Genomic DNA, 27,476 nt, shown 5'->3' with positions numbered 1-27,476 from the left:
TCCAAAGTCTCTGTAATAGCAATAGTATATAGTATAGCCGTTCTAGTTGTAGCATATTAGTACTGCTGTAACTCCCCTCGAAGTGTATTTAATCTGTTATTAGTTTAATAAATGTGGGTGAGCTTTATTTATTGGATTCTCTTCTGATCTAAACAGCAGAAGCTAGTGGTAGTAGATAAGCTGTGTAATATCGCCTTCATAGTTTCTGATTACTTAATATTGACTACTGTCTAATTACAAATATGATGCTTACATCAAACACTTGGATTTTGAACAAATAGTTTTAATACAGAGGAAAAATTTGCTAGCTTTTCATGTTTACCTGCTCTCTAGCAAGTAGTTGGATATATGACTAAGAAAAGGGGCAACACAAGTCTCTTGGTCCCTAAGTCCACAGAAGATCTTTATGGAGATGAAACTGGGACAGTGCATTCTTATTCATAACTTTAAGCTATTTCTAGGGAATCTTAATTCCCAAGAAATTATACAGAATCATCATTCTACTCAGTCATCAAACTGGCTCACATCCTAAGAGTCATTTGGGAGTATCTCAGAGGTTTAACTCCTGGGAAGCCAGAAGGCCATGCTAGCTCGGGTCTTCCCTAACAGTCCCAGACCTTATGGAGAGCTCTTAGATCAGCGCTTTTGAAATATTAACATGTGCGTGAATCACCAGGTGATCTTGTTAAACTATAGATTCTGCTTCAGTAGATCTCTGGGGTAGTTCTGAGTCTGCCTTTCTAAGAAGTACACAGCTGATGCCAGTGCTGCCGGTCTGTGAGCCACGCTTTGAGTACAAGGTCTTACTCTGCTGATTCTCAGTCTTGTGTCCACTGGAATCAGTGGAGAGCGTTGAAATTGCTGGTGCGTGAGTCCTATCTTAGAGAATATCTGATTGAACTGGTACAAGGCAGTGGCCCGGGAAGCAGGATTTTTCAAAGTTCCTCAGTTGTTTCTCATGTGTGGTCAAGCTGGAGAGCCTGAGCCTTAGACGTGATCATCCCAGCCTTGGATGTGATTCTCACCCCTCTTTTACATTAAGTCTCATCATCTTTATCCCTCTTTTTCTCCATCAGACTCACCTTGCAAAAACAAACAAGCAAACAAAAAAACTACACACACAACATCACCAAAAGAAACAAAAAAACCTTGCCCAACACCCTACCTGTAACTCAAGCAGCTGAATGTGGCCACAAGTCTCCAGTGGGTCCCAGTACTGCTGGTCTAACTCTTCCAGCTTATTATTTCAAACCTTCTCTTCTCTCACCCCCTGTAAGCGCCCCCTCTCCATTCTACACAAAACTCATCTATCACTTTAAGATAAGAAAGCAAACTGGAAGAATCACTTTATCTTTGCATCATAACCATATTCTTTTCCTGCTTTCTGCACCCCCACCATGCCCTGGCTCCAGGCCCTCTCACTTATCCAGTGAATCGCCTCCTGAAAAGACCCCTTTCATTCCTGAGTCCTAAGTGTCCCACTTTTCTGGATTATTTCCATCGCTCTTTTTTAACAATTTATTTTTAATTGGAGGATTACTGCTTAACAAAGTTGTGTTGGTTTCTGCCGTACAACGTAAATCAACCGTAAGTATGTGTATACATGTATCCCCTCCCTCTCGGACCTCCCTCCCAGCCTCCCTACCCTTCCAGTCCCATCACCAGCAAAGCCTTTTGAGCCATTTTCCAGTCACTGCCCACTTTCTCTGCTCTTCTCTCACTTGCCAGTCCAACAACTCTCTTCAAGTCTGAGAAGTGACCTGCATGCCAGATGCAGGGTTTATCTTCCTGGGGTCTCTCTCACCTGCATTTGATCCAGGGAGCACTCCCTCTTTATTAAAATTCTTCGTCGACATCATGTCCCTCACCTGGGTCATTCTGCCTCACACTATCTCACATACACTGGCCCTAGTGTTGCCTCTCCAGATATCCCCAACTGCCTCACCAGATATCCCCAACTGCCTCACCTGTGCATGGCTGAACCCTCCCTTTTCTCAGGGCTCCTATCCCTCATTTCCTGAGAAAGGCCTCCCCTGCACTTTCTTTACATGAGTCTTCACCACCCAGCCCCACACCCTCTGTGTCTGCTGACTGATTTTTCACCACCTGGAATATTTTCCTGGGCTTTTGTCCATGAATTTATCAGAGGGCTCATCCAGTAATAAAATAAACCCCAAAAGAGCTGGGACTTCGCTTATTTAATTTTCTGCTTTCTGCCCAGAATTTGATCATGTCTGACACGTAGTAGACACTCAATAAATACATGCTAAATACATGAATGTTGCTGAAACCTTTCTCCAATTCCCCCTGAGAATGCGTAAGCCCACTGGCTGTCCATTAGAGACAAACAACTCAATTGCAAAATTTCCCTTCTGATTCATAACTGAATGTCAATGGCATTTCTTGTCACTGATGAAAAGAGTTTATGTATTCTAACTAACTCACTAGCTGTCTCCACCTTGATTCGTGGAGCTGGTTTGTCTTCCTTTTCCTGTAATGAACTGGCACATCTTTGGCCTCTGTGTGCACGTGTCTACAGACTTGCCTCAGGTCTCCAGGGAGTAACTATTCCAAGAGCTTGAATTCTTTAGGGGAAAAAAAAAGAACCCATTTCTTTAAAAATACATAATTGCTGCCTCTCCTGAGATATTTTTACAGTGTGTCCCTGGAGGAGGAATTCCAGCTGATGGGCCAGTGCAGGGCAGAGGCCCCTAGACAGACTGTCTGGCTCCAACTCATGCTCTGTGCTAACACGGCTAATAGGCGTTAGAATTTTGATGTAGAGAAGCGCCGTCCTTGATCCTGACTTTGTTCTACAGTGGTCACATCCGGCTGAGAGGCACAGCTGAGGGCCAAGAGCTGCTTGTTTTCTTCATCTCCTCTCTGTCTCTGTTTCTGGGGCTCTTGTCTCTTTCTCTCTCTCTTTCCAACAGATGTCTTGGGAATAGGTTCAGTATTTCATAGAGCAGTACACAGAGTAAATTTCAAATGGCAGAGGTTCAGTTTGCCCCACATGAAACTTCGAGCTGATTGGAACTGTTCTACATGTATAATACACATCAGAGCTGCCACAAAACCCTGTTACTGCCTTTATTATCCCGCTTTCCCCCTCTATCCAAATTTTCACTGTCACTTCATTCCAGACCCTAAACTCAACACTCACTACAGTTAAACTGAGAAAAGGCAGTAACCCTTGATTCATAAGGTGCCCATAATTCTACAAACATCTAATGAAAACGAGCAAACATCTCTGTATAAAACTTGGGTTCAGTTCAGAAATATGTTAAACTCTCAAATGCCTGATAAAACCATGGGATTGTAGGCTCTGACAACTCCTGGCTGGTGGTCTGGCGAGGGAGAGGGTGCCCAACATGAGAGTGACCTCTACCAAATTCCTGCTCATCTTTTTGGATTCTTACATCTGTGGGCCCTTCAGTTGGAAAACAGGGCACTGGAGTCTGCTTACTTAGAGTTAGCTATTCCAGGGACTTAGTAAACTGGAAGGAAGAGGAGTAATATTAGATATATGAAAGTAAGCCCTCACTCGACCTTCTCTTAGAGACAAGACCAGCACCTCTTACAAGCATGGTTTTCCTTGGCTTGTGGGATGGCTGTTCGTAGCCCTTCTGTGCCAGGCTTTCAACATAGCTTTCAACAGGCCTGGCTGTCTCGAAACCTTAGCAAAATACAGCTAGTTCACACTCAGGCAGACCTCAAACCGAAACTCTCCCAGTTAACAAATGATGTTTTGCCAAAATGCTTAACTGAGTCCTGGCTTTAGGAGACTGTGTGATGTGGGATTGCCGTAGCTCAAGAAATAAACCAAGGGCCCTGTCATTGCCATGGGATTGCATTCCAGTGCGATTCTCAAGAACAGCTTTCATCATATCCTATGCTAGAGTTCCTTGTTGGAGAATTCCTGTTGGTTTTTTAAAAATTATACTTGTTTGCATGTCCACTGGCTGCCCAAAATGCATTCTTTATAAATTTTCCTATCACCGCTTGGGTTGCATGGAGAGTTACATACTACAGAAGCGTGGCATCGATGAAAGTAACAATCAAAGAGGAACAGTATGTTTTCCCCCCTTCCCATAAATCTGATCTGTAAATGCAAAGAATGGGAGGCATGAACATAAGAAATTTAAAAATTGTATCTAAAACTTAAAAAAGGAAAATTGGCAAATAATAGGATAAGACTTTAAGCAATCTATTCTTGAGAAAGAAAACCTTTCCTGTAAAGACATTTCTGAACCCCCGTCTGAAATATACATCTCTGGAGCAGTAATCATCAGAAACATAACGGAGTCCTGTGGAGCTCGGTTTTATTGTCTTGCATCAGTGAACATTCCTCAAAAGCATAGAGTGTCACTAATGGAATTATATGTTTTCATGCTATAATTACATTTGATTTTTCCTGATATTTCTGTAGGCTTTTTGTTCATGGTCCCTTGACTAGACAGAATATTTACAATTTTTTTGTGTGTCATTAGCCTATTCAATCCCCACACCCATCCCCCTCATAGTAAAAGAGACTAGAAATAGGACTTTTTAACAGAAAAAATACCTTTTTTTTTTAATTTTTACCTTCAGAGATTACCCGTCAACATCAGCAACAAAACAAACAACAACAAAAAGAAATAAGAAGAATTTTATACTTGAAGGAAATAGAGCAAGAGAGCACTCTGAGTTTTGAAACTCTTTGAGGCAGAAAATGGGCACTTAAGCTTTTTGTTCTTGATCTTGAATGAATACTTGTTGGATGAAATGGAATTTATTTGATCTTGCTTGCCTGGTAGCTCAGCTGGTAAAGAATCTGCCTGCAGTTTGGGAGACCTGGGTTCGATCCCTGGGTTGGGAAGATCCCCTGGAGAAGGGAAAGGCTACCCACTCCAGTATTCTGGCCTGGAGAATTTCATGGAGAGAGGAGAAAGAGACATAAGCAGTTATAAGATTGACACCCAACATATGATTGTCTTCTCTTCGTCTTCTCCCACATCAAGTCAGCTTTGCCCAACATCTCAGTGACCTCTTTCCTTCTAAGCACTCAGTTCCTATTCTGTACATTTTCATCACTACGGAATAGGAGAATGATACTTCAAATATGCGTACACTCTAAGGTTTCCCCCCCTCAAAGAATATTAGAAGTAAAAGGGAAAAGAATGATTCTTGGTATATAGGTGTGAAATGAAGAGAGTCTTCTGCTTGCTAAGTAGAGTAAGTTTGGGAGTCTATATAAACAATGCTAGTCCTGACCTGGGTTGTGTATGCTTATCATAAAATGAACTGAAGTTAGCATTACATTTCCCCAAGTTTAAATACATTTCTTGAAATGTCATTTATTAGATCACTGAAAACACAAGTGTGGTTCTCTGTCCTCAGATCCCTACAATCTGGCTCCTAGCCCAGCCACTCAACCCAAATCAGCCTCCAAGGTCTTCCAAAATAACTTCTCAGCCAAAACCAATAGTATCCTCTAGACTTGTCAGCTGCATCTGAAACCATTTTTTCCTCCCTGCTAACACCCATTCTGGTCTCAGATTCTGAAGATTCGTCCTTTCCAGGCTTTCTATTTTCTCATCTCCAGAATCACATCCAGAGCAGTTCTCTTTTAGAGATCTTTCCAACTTTGAAATTTTAAACACAAGGTTTGTGCATGAATTATTGCCCTAGCTCCAGCCCTAAACTCTCCTTACTTTTAAAAATAAAGTTTTACACCTCTGTGCCAGGCTTTCAACTGTAATTAATTGTGGTAAAGTACCAACTCTGATTTTCATTCTCAACTCCTTGCTGCTGTATAATCTCTTGGTTTCTATAAACAAAAATTAAGTCACTTTGACTTTTTGCTAATCCCCTTACTTTCATTAAACTTCTAGATGTATATATTTTATTTTTATACATTATGTATTACATTTACTGAATTAATGTTTCTTAGTCATCCTCCACCCTTCCCTCTTCATCCCTAGTCAAATGCAGGTGAGGTCATACTTTATAAAGATTCAGATAAATATTGTCTGTTGATTAGAATGCAATTAATAATGAAGGTGTGGTCCCATCAATCTCTACCAGCTCTTCCTATCCCACTCCAGACAGCACTGCCTGCTCAGGTCCCACAAACATCCAATAAATCTACCTTTTCTCTCTTTTCCACTTCTTAGTTGTTGTCATTCTTAAAAGGGTGTCCTTTACTCTTTTTAACAGATCCGCTCCATTCTTCAGTGGAGAATTACCTTTCTCCAAAGGACTTTGTGGAGTATATGTAAACTCCTATGAACCAGCTTGCTTCCTTCCTCCTCTTCTCATCAATATATAGCTTTATGTGAAAGCATATCGAAGTCATCTTTCTGTGCATGTCAATTCCTGTAAATTCACAGATGTATCAGTATATCTAGCATATTTTAGATAACACTTTAGAAAAGCACCTTTTCTGTTAATCAGGAAAATCTTTTGCATTCTTAGGTTAAAAATCCCTACAGTCTCCCATCCCCACAACCATATACACTTAAGATAATTTTCACTAACCACAGTTATTATTAAAAATTACTTCATACTGTGTGCATTTCCTTTTCAGGATCCCCCCATGGCTGTAACCCTTGGACTTCGAATGGAGGAAATGATTTTTAATCTTGCTGATACACATTTATTTTTTAATGATTTAGAGGTAAGAATTTTAAAAAGTAAGAATCATTGTATCCAGCTATTAAAACTCATATCTTTTCTAGATATATGCAGATAACCTCAAAAAAAACCTGGAAAGATAGAAATTTAGCTCAAGAGAAAAGTAAAGTTTCTGTCAAGGGAGACATTGTGTATGCAAAATAAACAAAAGCTAAATTGTGTTCATGAAAGATATATATTTACTGGCATACACTGAGAATAGAAATGTCTTCAAAAAGGAGGTCTTTCCTTGCTGTCCCATACAATACACCCCTGTCCACTGCTCCTGGTCCTTGTAGTGTCTCAGCCACAATTCATTTTATCTTTGGAATCAACATTAGCTTTTCCAGATCATTAACCAGGATGCAGTTTAGGTTAATGACTGCACAATAGTCACAGATACTGCTCCTGGTGCTATCATGGATCATTAAATTGTATAGATAATTTGAAACCTAATTCTAGCCATTATCATTCCCTATGTATTCCTCTTCTGGGTAAAACCTTGCGAGAACTATTTATGTAGTACTTCTAACCAGTTTGATTGCATTTATTTTCTGTCTTTTCCTAATTTATCCTTTCATTTCCAACCTTAAATGAAGAGAAAGTAAAAGCAGTAACAACAAACTGAAAGAACCCAAGAAAAATAGCCTCAGGATAGCTGAATAAGTACTGTAATAGGGTATATAATCTGAGTGCTAATGGTCTGAGTCATTAGGTATTTAGATGATGAAATTTGAAATAACTGAGTAGCATGGGCACTGGGAAGAGATTGGCACAACTAGACTGAAATAGACTTTTCTTTCTCTTTTTAAAATGATCCATTCAAATCCATTCGATTTTTTTGTCTCCTGGTTTCACAATGAAATTAAAGTGTTTACCTATGATCACAGTATGAATGAAGATGGGGATTGTTATTACTGAATCTGCACCTTGTGTTTGACATTTCCACTAATTAGTTACCAACCTTTTGTAATAAATACATTATTATATAATTTTTGTAGAGAAGATACTGTAAGGTCCATCAGCATAAAAATCACATCTAAGTTTACCTGCTAAGTGGTAGAATTGGGATTTGAAACTTTGGAATCTACCAGGCTCCAAAACACATATTCGACTCCCATACCACACTGAAATTAACAGACAGCTGAGAGGCCAAGTTAGTCAGTGTATTAAATAAGGTTTTTTTTTTTTAATTGACAAGGTCTGAAACCCAGTTTTAAGGCATCTCAAATAAAAGATATGTTGTTCAGCATATCCCATAAATATATGGGCTGGAAATATGTGTAATAGCATTTTCTTTCTTATTCTTTCTTCATTGAGTCACTGTTTTTACTGGATAATAAAATTTTAAATTCTGTTTAGAGAGGTTTTATTGTTTTCTTTAATAGACAGTATGAAAGATCAGCATTCTTGGGCAAGTCTTCCAGTTTTAGATAATAAGAAATAATAATCACCTCTCTAAAACCTGATATAAATTAACCTTGCTACTTATTTCTGTCTAGTGTAAAGAATGATTATTTATATACAAGATAATAGAAAACACACTTTAACCTTTTAGAAACTTGAATTTTTTATACATGTATGGTGATAACATATAACTTACTGGTTTTTCTGTTGGGTAAAATGGAGGAGTCTCATTCTGAAAAAGAATTCTTAAAATTATTATTCCTCTCAAATCTGTGAAACACACACACACAAAAGAAGTTTAATGTGATTTTACCCAAGTTTATAGCTTTATTTCATTTCAATTATTATTTTTTACTAGACATAAATGGAATAAATGACCTTTTAGGTTTCTTAGTGATACTTTTGAAGCCAGATGGAATAAATTTACCACCCAACTTCTAACAGAACACTAAAGTGAGAATTTAAAAGTAGTGTACGATGAATTTAAATATACCTTTAGCAATTTTGACATGAATATTGGCATATCAGAAACATATGGCTGGCTCTTGTGCTTTAAGAATTTTTATTTTGGATTAGATACTGTATAAACTATATCTTTAAAATACCCAGCAGGATCTCTGGTAGAAATAGTAAATGAGAAAATATTGGTATTGACTTTCTCTTCTCTGATTATAGCTTTTTAGTTGTGCCTTAGAATGTGATAAAAATTCTGTTCAACTCAACCACTAAAACTTAATATCCAACAATAACTTACTGAATCAAAGAAATGATTTTGTATCTGCATATAAATTGATTGAGTTCTCAGACAAGAAACACACACACATGCACACACATCCAAGTGGCCCAAGCAAACTCAAAGGCTTATACTAACTTAAGTGAGATAAACAAATACTAAAACTAACAAATCTATAGCTTTCAAAATCATTCAGTCCAGTTACATACATACCCACTATCCTTCTGCATCTGATTTTGAAACTTTACTTTTTCCCAGGTTTTTATTTCAGTAAACCTCTTACAAGCAAACCTTGGCATGCGCTTCATGACTGGTATTACTCTATATATGCTTCTACTGACATAGAGTATGTTAAAGAGACTTAAAGAGAATTCCTTAAGAGAATAACTCCATGTTTTGCTTATTATGTTTTTTCCCCCTTGTGCATTTAATCTCTGGGGATTCCTTTTTTTAACCTAAAAATCTATGTGAGACAAACCCTTCAATAGAAAAAGCAACATGTGTAGTAACAGCTGCTCTCACAGAATTCCTTGAAAGATGCACATTTAAATCCTCTTAATAGAAACTTCACTACATCCTTTCCAACTGTAGAGAAGGCAGATGCTCACTCTGCTGCCCCTAAGAAGTGGATGCTCTCCATTTAAATAATATGTTATTTCAGTTAAAATAACTTCCAGAAGAGAAGGCACCAAGGAGTTTGGCTCACAAAAGTGAGAGAAGACTGCTATGGATTATAACTGATAAAGATCAGTGACAACTTTGCGGTCACCTTCTAAGACCTTCTAAAATTAAAGAATTTAAGATCAGTGCCAGAATTATTCCAGATGCTTGCGTTCTTACACTAAAGTTTGTTAAAGCCAAAGCATGAAACTCTTTTTAGTATTTTAGGTTTTAGTCAAAATAATTCTTGTAAAGTTCCTCTAAGTGAATGCTAATTGAAGAACAATTATTTAGATTTTTCTAAAAATGTAAGTGATTGAAGTTCAAGTTTCTTTCACTGGACTGTAATCCTCAGGCACAGGTCCAGAGTCAACAAGCATAGTTAACTAGGCATAAATTTAAAGAAAAGTTCCATTTGGAAAAACCTCAAACATAACTTCAAATATGGAACGCACGGTCCAATAAGTTTGATATACTGATGTCCTCAAGAGTAAAAAATAAATTTGAGGGCAAAATGTACAAATTAATCATGTGAGTTAATACTTGAAATGGCAGAGGAATTTCTCTAAAAATTAGATGAGAGAGTATTAGATAAAGAAATGACTTACAATTGCCAATGTAATTCATAAGAACCCTGATTTTTAATATAATTAGCTTATGGTAAAATTGTGGACATTGTTTACATGATGAAAGATTTCAGAACCTCGGTGGAATGAGCAACTTTGCATGATTCCATTTCAGTGGTGGTTTAACTTGGTCTTCATACTTAACAGGAATGTCACCAACTCAAGAAATAATTCTTGTCATCTAGAACTGCTTTGCTACCTCAGTATTCTGGAAGAACTTGTATTTCCAACTTTCATGCTTTCTGGTTACATCTCACCCTTTCCTTTAGAGCTCAGTCTAATAGCTATTATGGTTGGTGTAACACTTTTCCCTGAGAATTTTCTGGAAACCTAATGCTTTCTTGGGTTAAAGTTTGAGCTGTGCCCTTTTCGACAACTACTCAGTCAGAATGGGAAAGAACCTTTTTAAAATGCCTGTCCTGCAGCCTCAGCCCACACTCTGTTCTTTTGCCCTTTCCTTCACTCTTAATACGTCTTCTTACAGCCCTTACCATCTAGAATATTTTATATCACCATAAACTTATGTCAGAACATTTAAATGATTGTGGTAATTCTGTCTTTAATTACATTTGTCTAGACTTCTGCTATTTAGTCAACAAAGAATTGTTGAGTGATTGCTTTGTGCCAGATTATGCTTTAAATGTGGTTTTCTCCAGGTGACCCAAACAGCCCCCTCAGGGAGCTTCCAGTCAGATTAACTTTTAAGGCCCTCCCTTATCTGTGAATGTATTTATTCAAAAGTTAAACTCATAATTTATGTTCCTCATGTGAATCTTTAAGATTAATTTACCTGGATTTTCAAATTATCTACTAAAATTGTATTGATTGAGGTACTCACTAAGTTTCATATTTTAAAAGAAGCCTGAGCCAGCTAATTTATCCTATTTCAATAGGATCCAGCTAATAGATCCACCACAGCAGGATCTAATATACTCAAGTGTAGAAAGCTGGAGATGAGATATTAAATGTTTCACTGTCGGATACTTCCAAGTCCTATAATAATTATAAATAGTAGCTGAAAAGTCTTCAGTATGGCATCTTATCTTCAAATGTAATGATTTTTTAGAGTCAATTTTGAAAGATAAGCACTTAATATATATAGTCAGTTTCTGTGAGTTTGACTGGAATAATTTGATGAGAAAAAAATGAGGTCCGGAAGACTAAACCATACTTATTCTGAAAGTGAAAAGTGAAAGTGAAGTCACTCAGTCATGTCTGACTCTTTACGACCCCATGGACTGTAGCCTTCCAGCCTCCTCTGTCCGTGGGATTTTCCAGGCAAGAATAGTGGAGTGGGTTGCTGTTTCCTTCTCCAGAGGATCTTCCCAAACCAGGATCAAACCCAGGTCTCTGGCACTGCAGGCAGACTCTTTACCGTCTGAGCCACCCCGAAGTATTAATAAATTCTCAGTGTTGAAATGCCTTAGCCAGATTTCACCTTCATATCATGTACTACTTCACTGGAGCTTTGCAGATTATTTGAAGATAGATAAAGAGTCTTAGAACAGCAAAGAAGAATTGAATTCTTTTTCCAAAAAGTTGCCATTTGAGTATGCTATAACAGGTCAATTATGTGGATGTACATACCTAAAGTCTGTTTTCCTCTGAATTTGTAGCACATTGAAGATGGTAAATCTTCATTATTTCCCTTTTACTTGCAGTATTCTTTTCAGCTTAAAGATTTAAAAACAGCTATAAAAAGAAAAAAAAAAAACCACCAGCTTCTATGGTTGTTAGCTTTTTGCTGTATTGAAAGACCAGGACTTTTAAAATAACATCACCATGGTTTTTTCATGGTATCACTCACCCTGCAAAAAAGCAGGAGGTCATGTCATAGAAATCTCACAGAGCACCATAATCATCAAGCCCCTCTGTTGCTGCTCAACAAATAATACATAATAGTAACCACTGGGGTTAGTATTAGTCACTCAGTTGTATCTGACTCTTTTCAATCCCATGGACAGCAGCCCACCAGGCTCCTCTGTTCATGGGATTTTCCAGGCAAGGATACTGGAGTGGTTTGCTATTTCCTTCTCCAGTGGATCTTCCAGATCCAGGGATCAAACCCAGGTCTCCTGCACTGCAAGCAGATTCTTTACTGACTGAGCTACCAGGGAACACCATTGGGGTGTCCAGCCCAAATAAGTTTTGAGTACCTTCAGATTAGCTTTGCCTGCATATTTATGTGTGCATAACAGAAATGACTGGAAGTGATCACCAATATTATTTTTGGGGTAGCAAAGAGTCGGACATGACTGAGCGACTAACGTAACATAATGGTGATTGTAAAGATTCAAAAGAAAATTCCTTATCAGTCATTTTAAGGTTAAAATTCATTTTTTATTTGTTCTAAAGAAACCCATGTGCCCTGTGACTTCAGGCTTTAAGGCCCTCCTCTGGGTTTAGATCTTATAGGTTGGAAATAGTGCCATTTCCCAGCATGAGAGGGCAGGAAGGGTGGGCAAATGCTGCCCTCTTCTGGCCATAGCCTGATCAAGTGGAAAGGTGGAAAAAGCTTCAAACATGGTGACTAGCATCCTTTGAAAAACAGCTCTTCCAATGTTTTTAACAGGAGTGTGATCAAGTTCACATAGATGATGTTTCCTCTGATGACAATGGGCAGGACTTAAGGTAAGCCACGCCTTTCTGTATGCTCTTTCCTACAGAAATTCAGCTGTGAAGTTTTGCACATGTAATTATTTCTTTTATTTCTTTTTAATGTATTTTGGGTGTTGCAGTACCTACAGTTTTGCAACTGATGGCTTCCATGCAGCTGCAAGTAGTGCAAACCTTTGTTTGCCAACAGGTGTAAGAGGAGGGGTTGACTGGATGAGGAAGTTGGCTTTTCGTTACAGAAGAGTAAAAGAATTATACAACACCTACAAGAACAACGTGGGAGGTATGTGTGGCTTTTAACATGTAGTAAAGGTACTGCAGATAGAGGTACAATTTGAACTACAGTTTCAAGTTTCGTATTAAGGATGATTCTTCTGTAAAATAAATTACCAAGGACTCATGATGGATGAGAATAAGCCAGAATTTTTAGTTTCCTGGAGTTGGTGGGGAAAAGTCTGACGGCACACTGAAGTGTACAGCACTGTCGGATGACTTGGGAATTCTTTGTGCCCAGATGTTTGGTCAAGACATATAGCAGGACATTTGTTTGACCCTTCTTCAGCTGGGACACTCCCAGTGAAAACCAGACAGAGGACCTGATGGAGGCCATGGAAAGAAGACCTATCTAAAGACAAGAGCCCCAGTCATTGAAGCAGAGTTGTTAGCAGGCATTACCTTTCTGGAATCCTATCAGAAATAAACACAAGCAGCGCTTTATGTTGTTCCAAAGACGTCAGCTAAATTTATCCTTTCAAAAATTGCATATTATCTGTCAATATATCTTTGCCATGTATATCATGGTTTTTAAGAGTTCAAATGTTCTATGGGTAGTAACTAAACCATTTTATACTCATTCATAAATTACAGGTAATATCAAACCCTGTGATATCAAAACTAAGATCCTGGATGTGCTTCTTGGTATAATAAACCTTAATGATCTCTATTATTAGGATCAGTTTTAGGTCACCAAAATCCTAGGGTGGGCAAATCCTAGGGATTAGTTATGAGGTCATTTAAGGTTCTTCTCTTAGGGCTTTTTGTTTCACTTTTTAAACAAAAAGAGAGATGATTGAGGAGTATAAACCAGAATCTAAAATTGAAGAAGACAGTTAAATATATTTGTGAATGCTCTACATGTGTATGTTCACATATAAGTCATAGAATACAATAGAATAAATAAAACTTTCATCTCTAGTGTGTATCACACCACACACATCATGAGGGTGGGCTGTGTGTCTGTTGGCCTTGCATCCGGTGCCTAGCTAGCTTGAAGCACATAAGACGTTCAGTAGATATTCTGTAACTACAGGAGAACAAAAACATGGAAAACCATGGATAATAATAATGTTAAAACCAAAGTGAAGCTTAGGTATGGATGTTCTTCATTTCCAAGTGAGAACCAAGCTCCTGCAGTCTACTGACTTGCCCTGCGGTTTAGGCAGACAACTCAGAAATGCATGTTTCCTAATTCACTCTAACATTCTATATAAGACATTTTTTGCAAAACCAAATAAATAGATATTCTGTTTAAAAGCAATTGAGGGTAATAAGTTCAACTTTAAAATAAATATCCCTTTGGGAAATCTGAATTAACTTTTCTCATTAAAGCATGCTATTATTTCCCTCTTAAAGGGTATGATTCAGTTCAGTCACTCATTCGTGTCCGACTCTTTGCGACCCCATGAGCCGCAGCACACCAGGCCTCCCTGTCCATCACCAACTCCCGGAGTTTACCCAAACTCATTGAGTTTATCCAAATCCATTGAGTCGATGATGCCATCCAACCATCTCATCCTCTGTCTTCCCCTTCTCCTCCTGCCCTCAATCTTTATTATTATTAAAATTATATAAAAATTAACAAGCTTGCTAGTAAATAATCTTATAGCTGAAGAAGTTTAAACAATGAGATATGAGTCCATTCTGTGATATGTTAGCATCTCTTTATTGAAATAAAGACAAATGAGATTTGATAGAAACTAGAAATTTTGATTTTAAAAATATCCACCTATATATATGTACTCAGTATTCTGAAATAGGATTTAAATAAGAAACTCTATTTTTTAGTCAATTTACATGTTATTTTTTTATCATGAAAGCAAAAGCTTTCTCTATAAAATTAGTTTAACTACTACTTTTCTTGTCCTAATACCATTGTAACGTTCAGCCATCATCTGTAGCTCTGTCACAGGCTTTAGGATTTTCAAATTCTGAACTCCTTTTTACAAAGCAAAGTATTTCTAATAGCTTCAACATTAATATTAGAAACAAATTCTAAAAAATTCTAAAGCTACATGTGGTAATGTCATTATTATTTCAAAGTGGTAATAGCTGTTATTTTTAAGAAAGTAAACATTTTCTGACACTCACAATATTTGGGATTCATATCCCAAGGCTGGTAGACCCTTACTTCCCCCGCTAGACCAATTCTGTCAGTCTACTGGAGTGGGACCCAAGCAGGGGAGTTGTCAGAGGCCCTCTGGTGACGGATGTCATCCGTGCCAGATTCTAGGATCAGTGAAGGCAGAGACTGTGACCCGCCCTTCACTGTTATATCCCTAGTTTTTAACCCAGACTGTTACATGTAGAAGTTGTTCAGTAAATGTTTGTGGAATGAATGAATGGATAATCAATTCTGACATGAAAGATCAGGGTTGATTTAAGTCTCTATTTTTTATATAGGTGGGAATAAAAATTATCCATAGTAGACAGAAGGGAGACCAAGCGAGGCATCCCTGAAAAACGTTGATCTCTTGACTCTGCCCTGCTTTTCCATGTTGCAGGACTTCTTGGCCCCGCCAAGAGAGATGCATGGCTGCAGCTGAGGGCTGAGATTGAAGGTCTGACAGACTCCTGGCTAACAAATGCACTTAAATCTTTATCAATTATTAGTACAAGGTAAGCCGCATTGTTGCAGTTTCTATATTAATTGTATTGAAGATGTCCTTCTAGTAGTCTAGCATGTATCAAGATATTTTAATTCCCAGCCTTGTTTTAGAGGTTGAAGGGACCTAACACTTCTGTGTGTGTGTGTGTGTGTGTGTGTGTGTGTGTGTGTGGTGGGATGGGGTATAGAGAATGGAGGTTGCTGCTATTTATCCATGTCTCCTCATAACCCTTGATAAATCCCATGGGAATGTCATTTGACTTCCAAATTTTTTTTAAAAAGCACTCTGTTGGTGGCAAAATACAGAAGATGGTGGCAAAAATATACATTGTTTTTATAATCTGTGCATGTTTTTAAGTCTTTTAGGCCATTATAGATAATGTACATAATTCAAACACATCCAAAAAACAACAGAAAGCTCCTAAATAATTTGTAACCTTTGTGTTGTTTGAACAGAACAGTGAAATGCTGACTTTTGTTAGTGTGGATAATAGAATTGAGTAGACATAATGAGTTGCATACCATGTGCCATAAATACTAATGCATAAAATAATATAAATCTGGAGCATGATAGCTAAATAGAGTGGGGAAGAATCTTTGTTCTATCCTGTTCCTTAGTTTTATTTCTGAGTTGGATGAATAAATAAAATTATGCTTAGCAAATGTGTGGAGGAATAAATAGAATTATGCTTAGCAAGTGTGCTTAGCAAAACAAAATTCAGAGAAGAGCTAATATTTGGACTGGTTGAATCAAGATTCAGAGAAACCTTAACAAAGTAAAAGGAGAGTCTAGCATTCAGAATGCAGAAGTAGACAGATGTGCCCCCAACCCTGTTCGAGACTTTGAGCCGTGTGTTATGACAAGCCACTGCACTGAGAGCAGAGAGGCTACGTGGTAAGGGAGGGGGCAGTAGATTTCCTGGGTCAGGTTAAGGAAGCAGAACAGAGAACATTGCTCAGTTCTGGGCACCTCATTCCAACAGGGACTGTGACATATTTGAAGCACCTTGTGTCCAACAAAGTGGCCAGAAGTGTTTAGGCTGTGGAAACTACATAAAAGAACAGTCAGAGGGAGAAACCAAGGAGTTTAGTCTGAGGAAGAGTCATGAGTGGGACAAGGTTACAGATGTCAACTGCTTGAAATGTTGAGCTGGAAACAAGTTACATTTCTCTCGCCATCTATGAAGGAGAGAGTTGGGCCCAATGAGTAGAAATCCTAGGAAGGGAGCTTCTGGCTCCATGGAGGAAGAATTGTCTAATAATTAAAGCTGTTTTAAAATGGGATTTGCTGACTTGTGATCTCTGTGACGGTGACCTGGAGACCCAAAGGTCAAGGAGGCTGGGATGTGAGGACTGCAGCCTGAAATTCTGAGTAAAATGCAATAGAAGGTGCTTTCATTATTTTTAAAGAAGTCTCTTAGATAATTAAAAACAAACATTATTACACTATTGTTTAGATTATCTCTGTGTTACCCAAAGTATATATAAATTATTTTTAAACACATGGGTATATGATATAAATAAATGTATGCATATGAAACATAAATGTATGTAAGTAAATAAATACATGAATAACAAGGAAAGGAAGGGGGAAAAGAAGTCATTATACAATGAGGGTTTTGAAATTTGTCATGAAATTTGTCACATTATCCACATCCTCACCTTATTGGTAAATTTCACAAAATATCAGGAAAGCAGATGTTTATACCAGTCGTTGCTGAATTATGTATCAGAGCAAATGCTCCTTCACTGCATTTTGGGGTCTATTCCCAGCATCTGGCATTGTGCCTAGTAGGTGATAGGCACCATGAACAACCATTGAACATTGAAAGGTTGGGTTATCAGGGGGTGTTATCAGGGAATTGAAAGATTGCAGTGATAATTTAAAATCTGCACTAGTAGACGTTACTTTAAAAAACAAATATGCCAATTTCCTCCCCATCTTAGGAGTAACTGCGTAAATGTCTTGGTAACAACAACCCAGCTGATCCCAGCGCTTGCGAAGGTTCTACTCTATAGTTTAGGAGGTGCTTTTCCCATTGAGAATATTTACAGTGCTACTAAAATAGGTAAGAGAATTATTTCTAACTGTGTGAAGTATGTTCAGATCTGTGTTTGGGGGATTTTCTTAATGTGTGTCTTCGCATGATTCCCTCTTTCATTCATTTTGCTATTAGAATATCAAACAAATTTGGTAGGGCTCAAATAACAAAATTCTCTGCAACTGTTTAAGCATGTGTAAATTTTCTGAAAGCTGTTGCCTATGAATTTTGAACTCTGTGTCTGACTCTTTATATATACACTTATTTATTTGTATTCATTATGGCACACGTTATTTAAATAATATATAGTATCTTTAGCCATAGAGTTTAATATTTTAATAAATATGATATGTGGTATTATATCCTTGCATATGCAGTAATCTAGATCTAAGATAAAAATACCATTTTAGCATTATATGGGAGTATCAGATGAATTAAACTAGTATCCTTAATTCAAGAGAGAAAAAGTTTCATGAATCAGAAAACACATTTGGAACATTTGTAGCATGTGAATGGCTGAAAATACACATTTGTCAAAACGTTCAGTAGCAATCAAAGAACTACCACCTGGTTTATTTAGATCACAGCTATCTATGGAGCCATCTTTAAGTGCCTTTCACAGGCGCTGAGACTTCTAATAGACTTTCGGAAACAAAACCTCATCAACTTCTGCCATCTTGAAAGAGTTAAAAGAAAACAACTCATGTATTCTGTTGTCTGTCAAGGAAATGCCTGGGGAAATAGATGGGTTGTATAATGTGCCTTGAAGGTCAACAAACTTGGGCTTTGGCAGCTTGACAAGAGTTCAGAATCCTAAAATCCCCAACCAAAAATAACCTCCCTGGGCCTTGCACAGTTCTGATATTGGCACAGGCAGAAAGAGCCCCCAGCTGCAGCTGTTTGGGGAGTATAGTTAAAGAGGGCCAAGCTTTCATAAATTCCTGGTTCTCCTGAGCATTGCAATTCAGAGCCCTGATACCAATCCCATTCATTTTTTTGTTGTTTGTTTGTTTTTTAACATTTATTTTAACCCAATCATTTTTTCTCTTTTTTATTTTTTAAATTATGAAAACATTTACAAGAGACTTGGAAAATACAAAACAAAGTTACAAATATTAATAGTTCCACTATATATTATAGCTTTTTTAAATAGATGAATTAAGATTTTGTAGTTGGAGTTTTAATATAGAACTCTCAAAAATTGATAGCATGAATATACAGACAAGTAGAAGGATATAGTAGACCTGAAAAGTACCATGAGCCAATTCAACATAATTAAGATTTATACAATTTTTCATACAACAGTAGGATACAAATTCTATTCAAGTTCCCATAGACTATAAACTCAGAGACACTGGAACATATCCAAGGACATAAAACAACTTGCAAAAATTTCATGGTCTAAGGGTATTGAAATCATACACCATTCATTTTTATATAAATGTGCATATTTATGCTAGCAGGATTACTACATGGAACCTGATTTTGCTTTTTCATAAATTAGTTTTACACAGATGTAAACATCTCCTCTAGTAAGGTCAACAGTCTTTCTTATTAAATCAGACTAAGTTGTTCCTTATATTTAATCTGAAAAAAAAATTTTTATTTTTCCCTTTAAGTCAATATTTTTTGGAGTTCTGAACTATCAGAGTAAGAAAAAAAAAAATGCAGAGGTAGCCATGACTGCATGAACATACTGAGAAAGAAATTCAGAGCATAAAGCTAGTGTTTTAAAAACAAAGAACATGTAGAAAGTCGTGATGTAATCCCCATAGTGTGCATCAGAGGATGCTGGTGTCGCCAGCCCTGTGGCCCAGGCGCACCCTTAGTGCAATTAATCTGAGCAAACTAGTTTCCAGCCACTTGAAGAAAGGAGTCATTTTATCACGGTAAACCCATATCTTAGTATTTCCTCTTTCATTCCAGGTGAACCTTCAATATTTCACAGTAATGTTTTTAGCTGATTTGTCTATACTACTGAAGACAAACTAGATAAAATTGACATATAGTTATACAAATAAATGTAAAAATGAATAGCTGCTGGTAAAGTTGTTCCTGTATTCTTCAGGTAGAACGAAAGATACAAACATGTTTCTTTGGGTCAGATGCTTAACCTTTCTGACATTTTTTGGAGTGTGGGATACATTTGTTTAATAATCAGTCCCAAGTAAAAACAGAATATTCAACCATATTTGTTGATTTCATAACCCAGAGTTTGCAAGCTAGTTTAAGTGATATATGTTCAAGAGAAAGTAACTTAACACTTTATGAATCTTTAAGTTAATGGTTCCAATGGCTGGAAGAATAAGCAGTGCATTGTTTTTCAGGCAAGGAAAGCTGTTTTGAGCGTATAGTGTCCAGATTTGGCACTAACATAACTTATGTTGTGATTGGAGATGGCCGAGATGAGGAGCATGCCGCTAACCAGGTAACTTCACTCTGAACTTTATCTTGTTTATCTTCCAGGAAAAGAAAGTTGCTTTGAACGAATAATGCAAAGGTTTGGCAGAAAAGTAGTATATGTTGTAATTGGGGATGGTGTAGAAGAAGAACAGGCAGCAAAAAAGGTAACCTGTTTCAAACAATGTTGGTGTGATACTTCTAAATGCAAGCTTTTTTGTTTGCATTCCTGTAGTTTGGCCCAATGGCAGCTTGACAAATGATTTAAATTTATAGATGCAAAGCAGTAAGAGCATGAGAAGATCAATACTTACATTCAAATAAACCATTTGGAGTCTAGCATTTTTTTTGCCTGAAACTTCATAGGAAATATAGAAACATTTAGTTATATTTATCTGTGTGTATGCTTGTGTGTGTGTGTGTGTGTGTGTGTGTGTGTGTGTGTAATACACACAGATATAAGAAAGATGGGGCAAAAATAACCATTTTGAACACATGAAATTCAACAAGTTTAAAGATGCTTAATGAGTTCCATAGAAAACCATGTGAGTGGCTCAGTTCTTACCCTTTTCCCATCCAGCCTCTGTGCCATATGGTGCTGTGAGTGCTGAGTATCAGTTGTGCCTCATGATGATAAATGTTGATGATAGCTTTAATAGCTGAAAAAAAACTGTTGCCAGAGAATCTAATAAATGCTATTGGAATGAGATATAGTATTCAAATCCTTTGGTGCCAATTTATTGTAGAGACTTAAAGGCAATGTACCTTTCATAGACATCTTCTAGAAGAGTGTTACCCTCTGGTAAATCCTTGGTACTTTCGTGAAGCCAAGCAGCTGGCTTTGAATATATTCAGAAGATCTCATAGACCCTAGGTATGTAAATCAGCTTTTTCATCTGGCCCACATTTCTAGTGAAATCAAGGAAGTTAAAAAACCTTAAATGGTTGGTCCAGCATCAAGAGGGGAATGATATCATTGGCTTGGCCCCAGATACCAGACTGTAAGTTAACACAACATTGAGATCTACTGCTTTCTTCACTTCTTGATGGCAAAATGTCATCTAGAGAGGATTAAAGTGATGTAATTTATAAAACAGAGCAAAATGATGAATAAGTATTGTTAAACAATGACATATCAGTATATATTATTTTCCATAGGAAAAAATATTGTCCTTATTCTCCTGAAGAGATTTCATAGCATCATCTTAAAAAACCTTAACTAAACACTTGCATGTACTTAAGTGTTTATCTGATTTCTCTCCCCCCCCCACCCTCACCCCCACTCCTCCCCCGAAAACCTAATATAAAGTGTCCTAGAAAAGTTTATAGTGATATTAGAAAGTTAAATGATTTATGATTGTAATCAATTCAAATCAAGCAAAATGGAGAAAAAAGAAAGAACTTCCACTTTAGAAGGTTTGGTGACACTCTGGAAACCATACTTGAAATACTCCATGATTTCCCATAACATTAAGAGAGTTGCTTTAGTCTCAGCCTCTCACAGAGTCCCTCCCCTCCTCGGTCCTAATTAGCGGTGTCAATGACCCAAGACAGCACACTGGCCCCAAGGACGTTCTGTATGAGGTCAGGGATGCAGTCTCAAGAAATACAATTTCCCAGCTGATGACCACTTGAAATCCTTTGGGTCACACACAGTTGAAATATCTTCTGGACTTTGTCAGTGCCCTGAGTCCCTGTTGGTTTAATTTTTCATATTAACACCGTAATTACACCTAACAAAGAACAGCCAATGCAGCCACCATGGCAAGCATTTTACATATCTTTTAACCTATGTGAAATTCACACATACCTAGGTCAGGGCTGATAAAATTCACTTTTCCAAAATACCTTATGCCTTTGAAAATTAAAACTTATAAAGTGTACCCCACTTATACATAGCATGAAAATTAGACTTGGTATACCAGTTGTTACACCTTCAGCTTTAAACCTACAACTTCAGGGGGAAAAGGCATGACTCCAATGGATAAGAACCTTTAGAATGCTATTTCCAAATGGTTGTGTATGTCGGTACAGTTTTGGTGATGGTGAAGGCTTATAATTCTGTTTTAAAACACAGGTGGCTGGTTTCTCTAGTATCCAGAATGCATGCTTTTCTTGGGATGTAGCTGTAATCGCATGTGCAAAAATATGAAGTACTATTTTGTTACTACAAATAAATCTGAGCTGAATTTTTTTTTAAAAAATTACTTCTAGGTGAACTTCATGCTTTAATTTGACCCAAAAGTATAGGGTGTTTTTTTTTTTTGTTTGTTTGTTTGTTTTGTAAATTTAAGAAGAATTTCAAAGTTTACAATTGAACTCCCCAATAGAAACGTGGTATGACCCATATTTGTCATTTTAAATTTTGTGGGAGCTGCATTCAAAAAAAAGTTAAAAAAAGACAGGTAGAATTAATTCTGCTGCTGCTGCTGCTAAATCACTTCAGTTGTGTCTGAGTCTGTGTGACCCTATGGATTGTACCCCACCAGGCTCCTCTGTCTAGGCGAGAACACTGGAGTGAGTTCTCATGCCCTCCTCCAGTGGATCTTCCCAATCCAGGAATCGAACCCATGTCTCTTATGTCTCCTGCATTGGTAGGCGGGTTCTTTACCACTAGTGCCCCCTGGGAAGCCCGCTAGAATTAATTCTGGTAATATACTTTAATATACCCATATACTCAAAATATTATTGTCTAAATACCTAATAAGTATAAAAGCTATTCATGTGATATTTACATTTTTAAAAAGTTCTAAGGCTTTGAAGTTCAGTATGTATTTTGAACTGGACTTGCCACATTTCAAGTACTCACTCAATAGCCACATTGGACTAATGGTACCATATTGGACAGTAAAAACTGTATAACAATAGTGATTATTGTTTTAATTGCTACTTTTTATAATAAAGTGTCTTTACCATGTTATATTTATAATATATATATTTCTATTATACACATGAATATATATTCTACAAGATGTCATCAGCCTGAAGTTATAAATTAAGTTTTGGTTTTTTTCATTGCTATAGTGCAGTATTTCTTTTTTTCATTAGATCATCCATGATGAAGTACTTTTAGACATTTTTTCTTAATTGCAACCCTTCATGTAATTTTAATGCCACACACATACCGTATACTGGTATACCTTTGGAGAGCCACAAACCATTGTATTATTTAAGAATGTTTTCCCCACAAGAACTCATTTTTGTCCCCTTCGGGGAGTGATATCTCCCACCTTGAGAGTGTGCTTTCCCTCGGTCCTATACCAAGGAAATGAATCAGGCCAACTCTGCTGACTTCAATTATTATTTGCTCCAGACAAGTAAGAAATTTGATCATCTGCACATTTTTTTCCTATCGTATACAGTCCAGTTTCAAGTTATTTCTTATATAGAAAGGAATTCACCCTCTTTCTCTCAAATAGACAATAAGCCTTGGATTTAGGAAGCTTATCATTTTTTCATTTTGTTTCTGAGAAACAGACCTTAAGGAATGATGTAGGTAAAATTTGTTCTCCTCCAGCCACACAGGAGCTCAGCTTGCATTTCTGGATGCTGATATTAGTAATGGTACTTTCCAAAATGAATATTAATTTGATTAAGAAGCCTCATTACTTTCTTTTATTATCATTAAAATTCAGTTCAGATCTATTTCTCTAGTATTTTGACAGTACCACATCGATGCTACCAAGCCTTCAAATATGATCATTCCTCCTTTCAACACCCTCCCTTGAGCTTGGGTGAACTGCCCATCCTTGTGTGGACCGCTGCTTCACTGAGATAATAGTTATGCTCTCTCTCCATCCCTCCCCCTTCTCTCTCCCATCCCTCCTTCTCTTAACCACACAGCACAATATGCCCTTTTGGAGGATATCAAGTCACTCAGACCTCTTGGCTCTACATCAAGCACTGGAATTAGAGTATTTGTAACTGTGTTCTCTAGCTGGAGATCCGTTGTTGTTTTTTTTTTTTTTTTTTTTTATATTTCAAGTACACTGAATTTTTATGTGTGATTCAATGCCTCTGGCTTTACACATATAAATTGTCTTAAAGGATGAAATCATATTTGGAATGAGAATTCCAGAATGAAGAATTCAGATTGCTGAATGGAATTAAACTTTAGTGCTACAGAAAGGAAGCTCTATGGTCTTATATTTACAACACTTTAATGGTTAAAAAAAAAAAATTCTGTGGAGGTTGCTGGTACCCACCAAAGGAGTCCTAACTGGAATTAACAACTTTAGCAAAGAACTCACCCTGGCAAAGCACCAACACAGCCTCCATCTGACAAGGTTCAACAACATTCCTCAAAATGGGAGATCTTCTTAGCCCTGAGGTTTGAATCTGACTGTAACCTACCTAGCCCAGAAAATCTGAATTGGAATGCACTCAGACTGTGTAAGGACAATCCTATCTAGACCTGTAATTTGTGTAAATTATTGATGAAAATAATTTACTGTGACTTTATTAGCAGCTGACTTTGAAAGTGGATGCAATTTTTCCTTCATTTGTTGGGGAGGGCTTTGGGAGGGGAAAGGGGAATCTAATCATGTCTGTTTTTTTAAGTTTGGCAAACAGAATGTTCATACTGATGTGTTGTGCCTTAAAGACAAGACAGCGTTTGTGTGTTACAATGTAACTTTGGTTAAAATCTCTGTAGATAATGAAAAACAAAAACCTCTGTGATCGTTTTTCAGATGACCAAATTTAAAATTCAAGCTATCAGAGCTGAATAATGCCTCAGCAAGAAACTGAGCATTTGTTGCAATAAGAAAATTATAATAATAATAAAGGAAAGCTTGTGTTTTATTTGGGTTCTTAATAATTCCAATAATTGTATGAGGCAACTATTTATGCATCCAACCAGAAGCAGAAGGTTTGGGAAAGACTGTGGGACCTTTATTTAGAAAGTGAAATGTATGTTGAAGCCTCGAGTACCCTTTCTACAGTTTTACTGAAGAAAACTAAAAGCCATATTCATGATGACCTGTACAATTTGGAGTTTGACCTTTTCATACGTATAAGTTGTGTAGAAGAAGATATTCAGATGAAAATCATAGGCAAATATCACCCAAACTTTCTTAGACTATGCATGAACATGGCTTAAAATTCACATTGGGTGAACAGGGCTTAAAATAAAGATAAGTGCATCTATTCCCAATGCCATTGCGAAATGAAATGTCATCAGTAGTGGAAGGCAAATTCCCCAGACAGCTTCTAAGGAGAGAAGAGAATCAATGAAAAATTTTCTAGCCTATCCTCATAAAATAAATTTACAAATGAGCCGGATCTTGGCAGCATTACTAAAATTAAACAGTGAAATGGTATCTGGTTCTCTGTCTTAACACATCCATCCAGTTTCTGTCCATTACAGACCTGTATATCTTAGTTTCTGCCTGTACCGTTACTGCACAATGGATTTCATTCATTGCAAGGAGAGCCTGTCATCGTTGTGTTTGCATGTTTTGTTTTTTTTTCTTCTTGGTGTGTAACCCATGTTAGGAACACGATACAGGTTCTCCTGTCATTTTGTATGACCTGATTTCCCTTGTGGAAATTTAAGACTTCAACATCTAGGAGTGTTTTAATGGTGTCTGCACCTGCAGCTCTGTGTTTAAAATGTCACAATGTGGAACCTGCCATCCAGCTACTAACCTGTGCTCCTAACCAGAAGCTGGTCCTTGATTATTCATCATCTGAGGCTTCCGTGGCTCCCAAAAGATTTGTGCTTTGTATATTGATCACAACATTCACTGCGGAAGTGTGATTTTGTTTTTCAAGCTATAAACCTGTATTTCTTTATTGTACGCTAAGGCCATGTTTGTATCAGGCAAAAAGAGACTGAAATCAAGTTCTGCAGATATTAACATTTTGGTTTCATCACATATACACCTTAATCTTTAAATTCTGTAGCTTATGGCTACCTCTACAACCAAGTACTGTTACAGACACACTAAGGACAAATACATAATAATAATAAATGTTACATTTCTATTGACCTTTAGCTTGAAAATGGTAGTTTAAAAAATTAAGAGCTGCATTGATTATCAATACATAATTCTATTTTGTGCACTAAAACCTTAAATGTTTATTACTGTGAACAAATCAAAATTATCTTTACTATATAGCCAGGTTCTTTAATAGAATTTTGGCATTATATCAAAAGTTTTCACGCTTTTTCGTATTGAACAAGCAAGACTTCTTACACTGCTAACCCTGCAGGTACAGAAGGGAACATCGCTCTACAGGGCAAAGAGAAGGGTCGCGGGCTGCATCAGCAGTGCTGTTTCTTACAAACCTCTTCTCTGATAATGATATGTCCAGAAGAGACTGCCAGCCTAAAACCTAAATGCTGGGCTGTCGGACAACTACGCGGCTGACCCTGCCATGGTGCAGGCCAGCGAGCTTACATCACAGTTTGTTCTGTGACTTTGAGCATGCTCAAACTAGAATGTTTCTCTCCCCCACTTAGGAACTCAAGAGCCTCTTCCTTTCTTACCTGAAAAACATAAAATAAACCAACCAACAAACAAAAAACACCCCCTATGGCAGTTTCCACATTCTGTTGACATTTAGAAGATTGTGCCTTATTATAAACCAATTTAAAAAATGTTCTGTCTCAGACATGGGTTTTTGGTTCCTACATGGACAAACTTGGGCTATCACCAAGATAGGTAACCACCTCATGTTGCTCCTGAAAAGTAGTAAAACAGGTGGCCTGATACAGTAATGTCATAGACGAGATTAAGGTACTATGCCCTGCAAAGATTTGTAAATCAAATTCAGAGGCAAAAAGAATATTTTAGTATCATGCAGTTTGCACACAAACAATAGATATAACACTCTAAAAATGTTTTTTCTTTAGTCTCTGGTGAACTGATTCAAAATAGTGTCAACAGCATGCTGCATTATGAAGGTTTTGGGTTTTTTTTTTTTAATGCACATTTGTTTATGACAAGCCTACATTCTCAGTGAATATGGCATTTAGTATTTCTTTTAAAAACAAACAAGCGTCTTGAGCCAAAGTTGCATTTTGACTCCCAACTATGATAGCATATGGAAATCTAACAAAGAAGAGGGTTTCTGTTATGTATTAGTAAAATATAGATTATTGGGGCCTACATAATTTAAAGAAATGTAAATTAATATTAAAAGCTTGTAAAAATATGTACATCTTTACTTTTTCTCAATAAATACCTTTGGAAATGTTTTCATTTTCTTCACCCTCCATGTCGTTGAGTTTCTGTTATGTGTATTTAGCTCAACTCTGCTGCTGCTGTCACTTCAGTCGTGTCCGACTCTGTGCAACACCATAGACGGCAGCCCACCAGGCTCCCACATCCCTGGGATTCTCCAGGCAAGAACACTGGAGTGCGTTGCCATTGCCTTCTCCAGTGCATGAAAGTGAACTCTAAATAATCTGAAATTTGTATTTAGGTTCCTTGCTCCTTACCTTGTTT

The 27,476-nt window shown here is 37.2% G+C and overlaps 1 protein-coding gene across 23 annotated transcripts in view; it reads left to right on the top strand.

The window, feature by feature from the left end:
• The window catches only part of EYA4 (EYA transcriptional coactivator and phosphatase 4), a 358,824-nt gene extending 331,598 nt beyond the window's left edge, over positions 1–27,226 (top strand). For 9 of the 23 annotated variants that reach the window (XM_025294508.3, XM_025294509.3, XM_025294507.3 and 6 more), the window contains 6 exons: positions 6,569–6,658; positions 12,653–12,711; positions 12,819–12,979; positions 15,477–15,591; positions 17,528–17,649; positions 20,089–22,496. In XM_025294508.3, the coding sequence (XP_025150293.2) occupies positions 6,569–6,658; positions 12,653–12,711; positions 12,819–12,979; positions 15,477–15,591; positions 17,528–17,649; positions 20,089–20,285 (744 nt within the window). In that variant the 3' untranslated portion in view covers positions 20,286–22,496. Of the gene's footprint in view, positions 1–6,568; positions 6,659–12,652; positions 12,712–12,818; positions 12,980–15,476; positions 15,592–17,527; positions 17,650–19,949; positions 20,051–20,088; positions 22,497–23,803 lie in introns of those variants that run through there. The other 14 variants (XM_025294510.3, XM_044924213.2, XM_006059290.4 and 11 more) reach the window with 7 other exon arrangements.
• Positions 27,227–27,476: the final 250 nt, after the last annotated feature.

The sequence above is a fragment of the Bubalus bubalis genome, chromosome 10, assembly GCF_019923935.1.
Source record: "Bubalus bubalis isolate 160015118507 breed Murrah chromosome 10, NDDB_SH_1, whole genome shotgun sequence".
NCBI classification, from domain to species: domain Eukaryota; kingdom Metazoa; phylum Chordata; class Mammalia; order Artiodactyla; family Bovidae; genus Bubalus; species Bubalus bubalis.
Note: the sequence above shows the minus strand (reverse complement) of the source record. Positions and strands in the feature narration are given on the sequence as shown.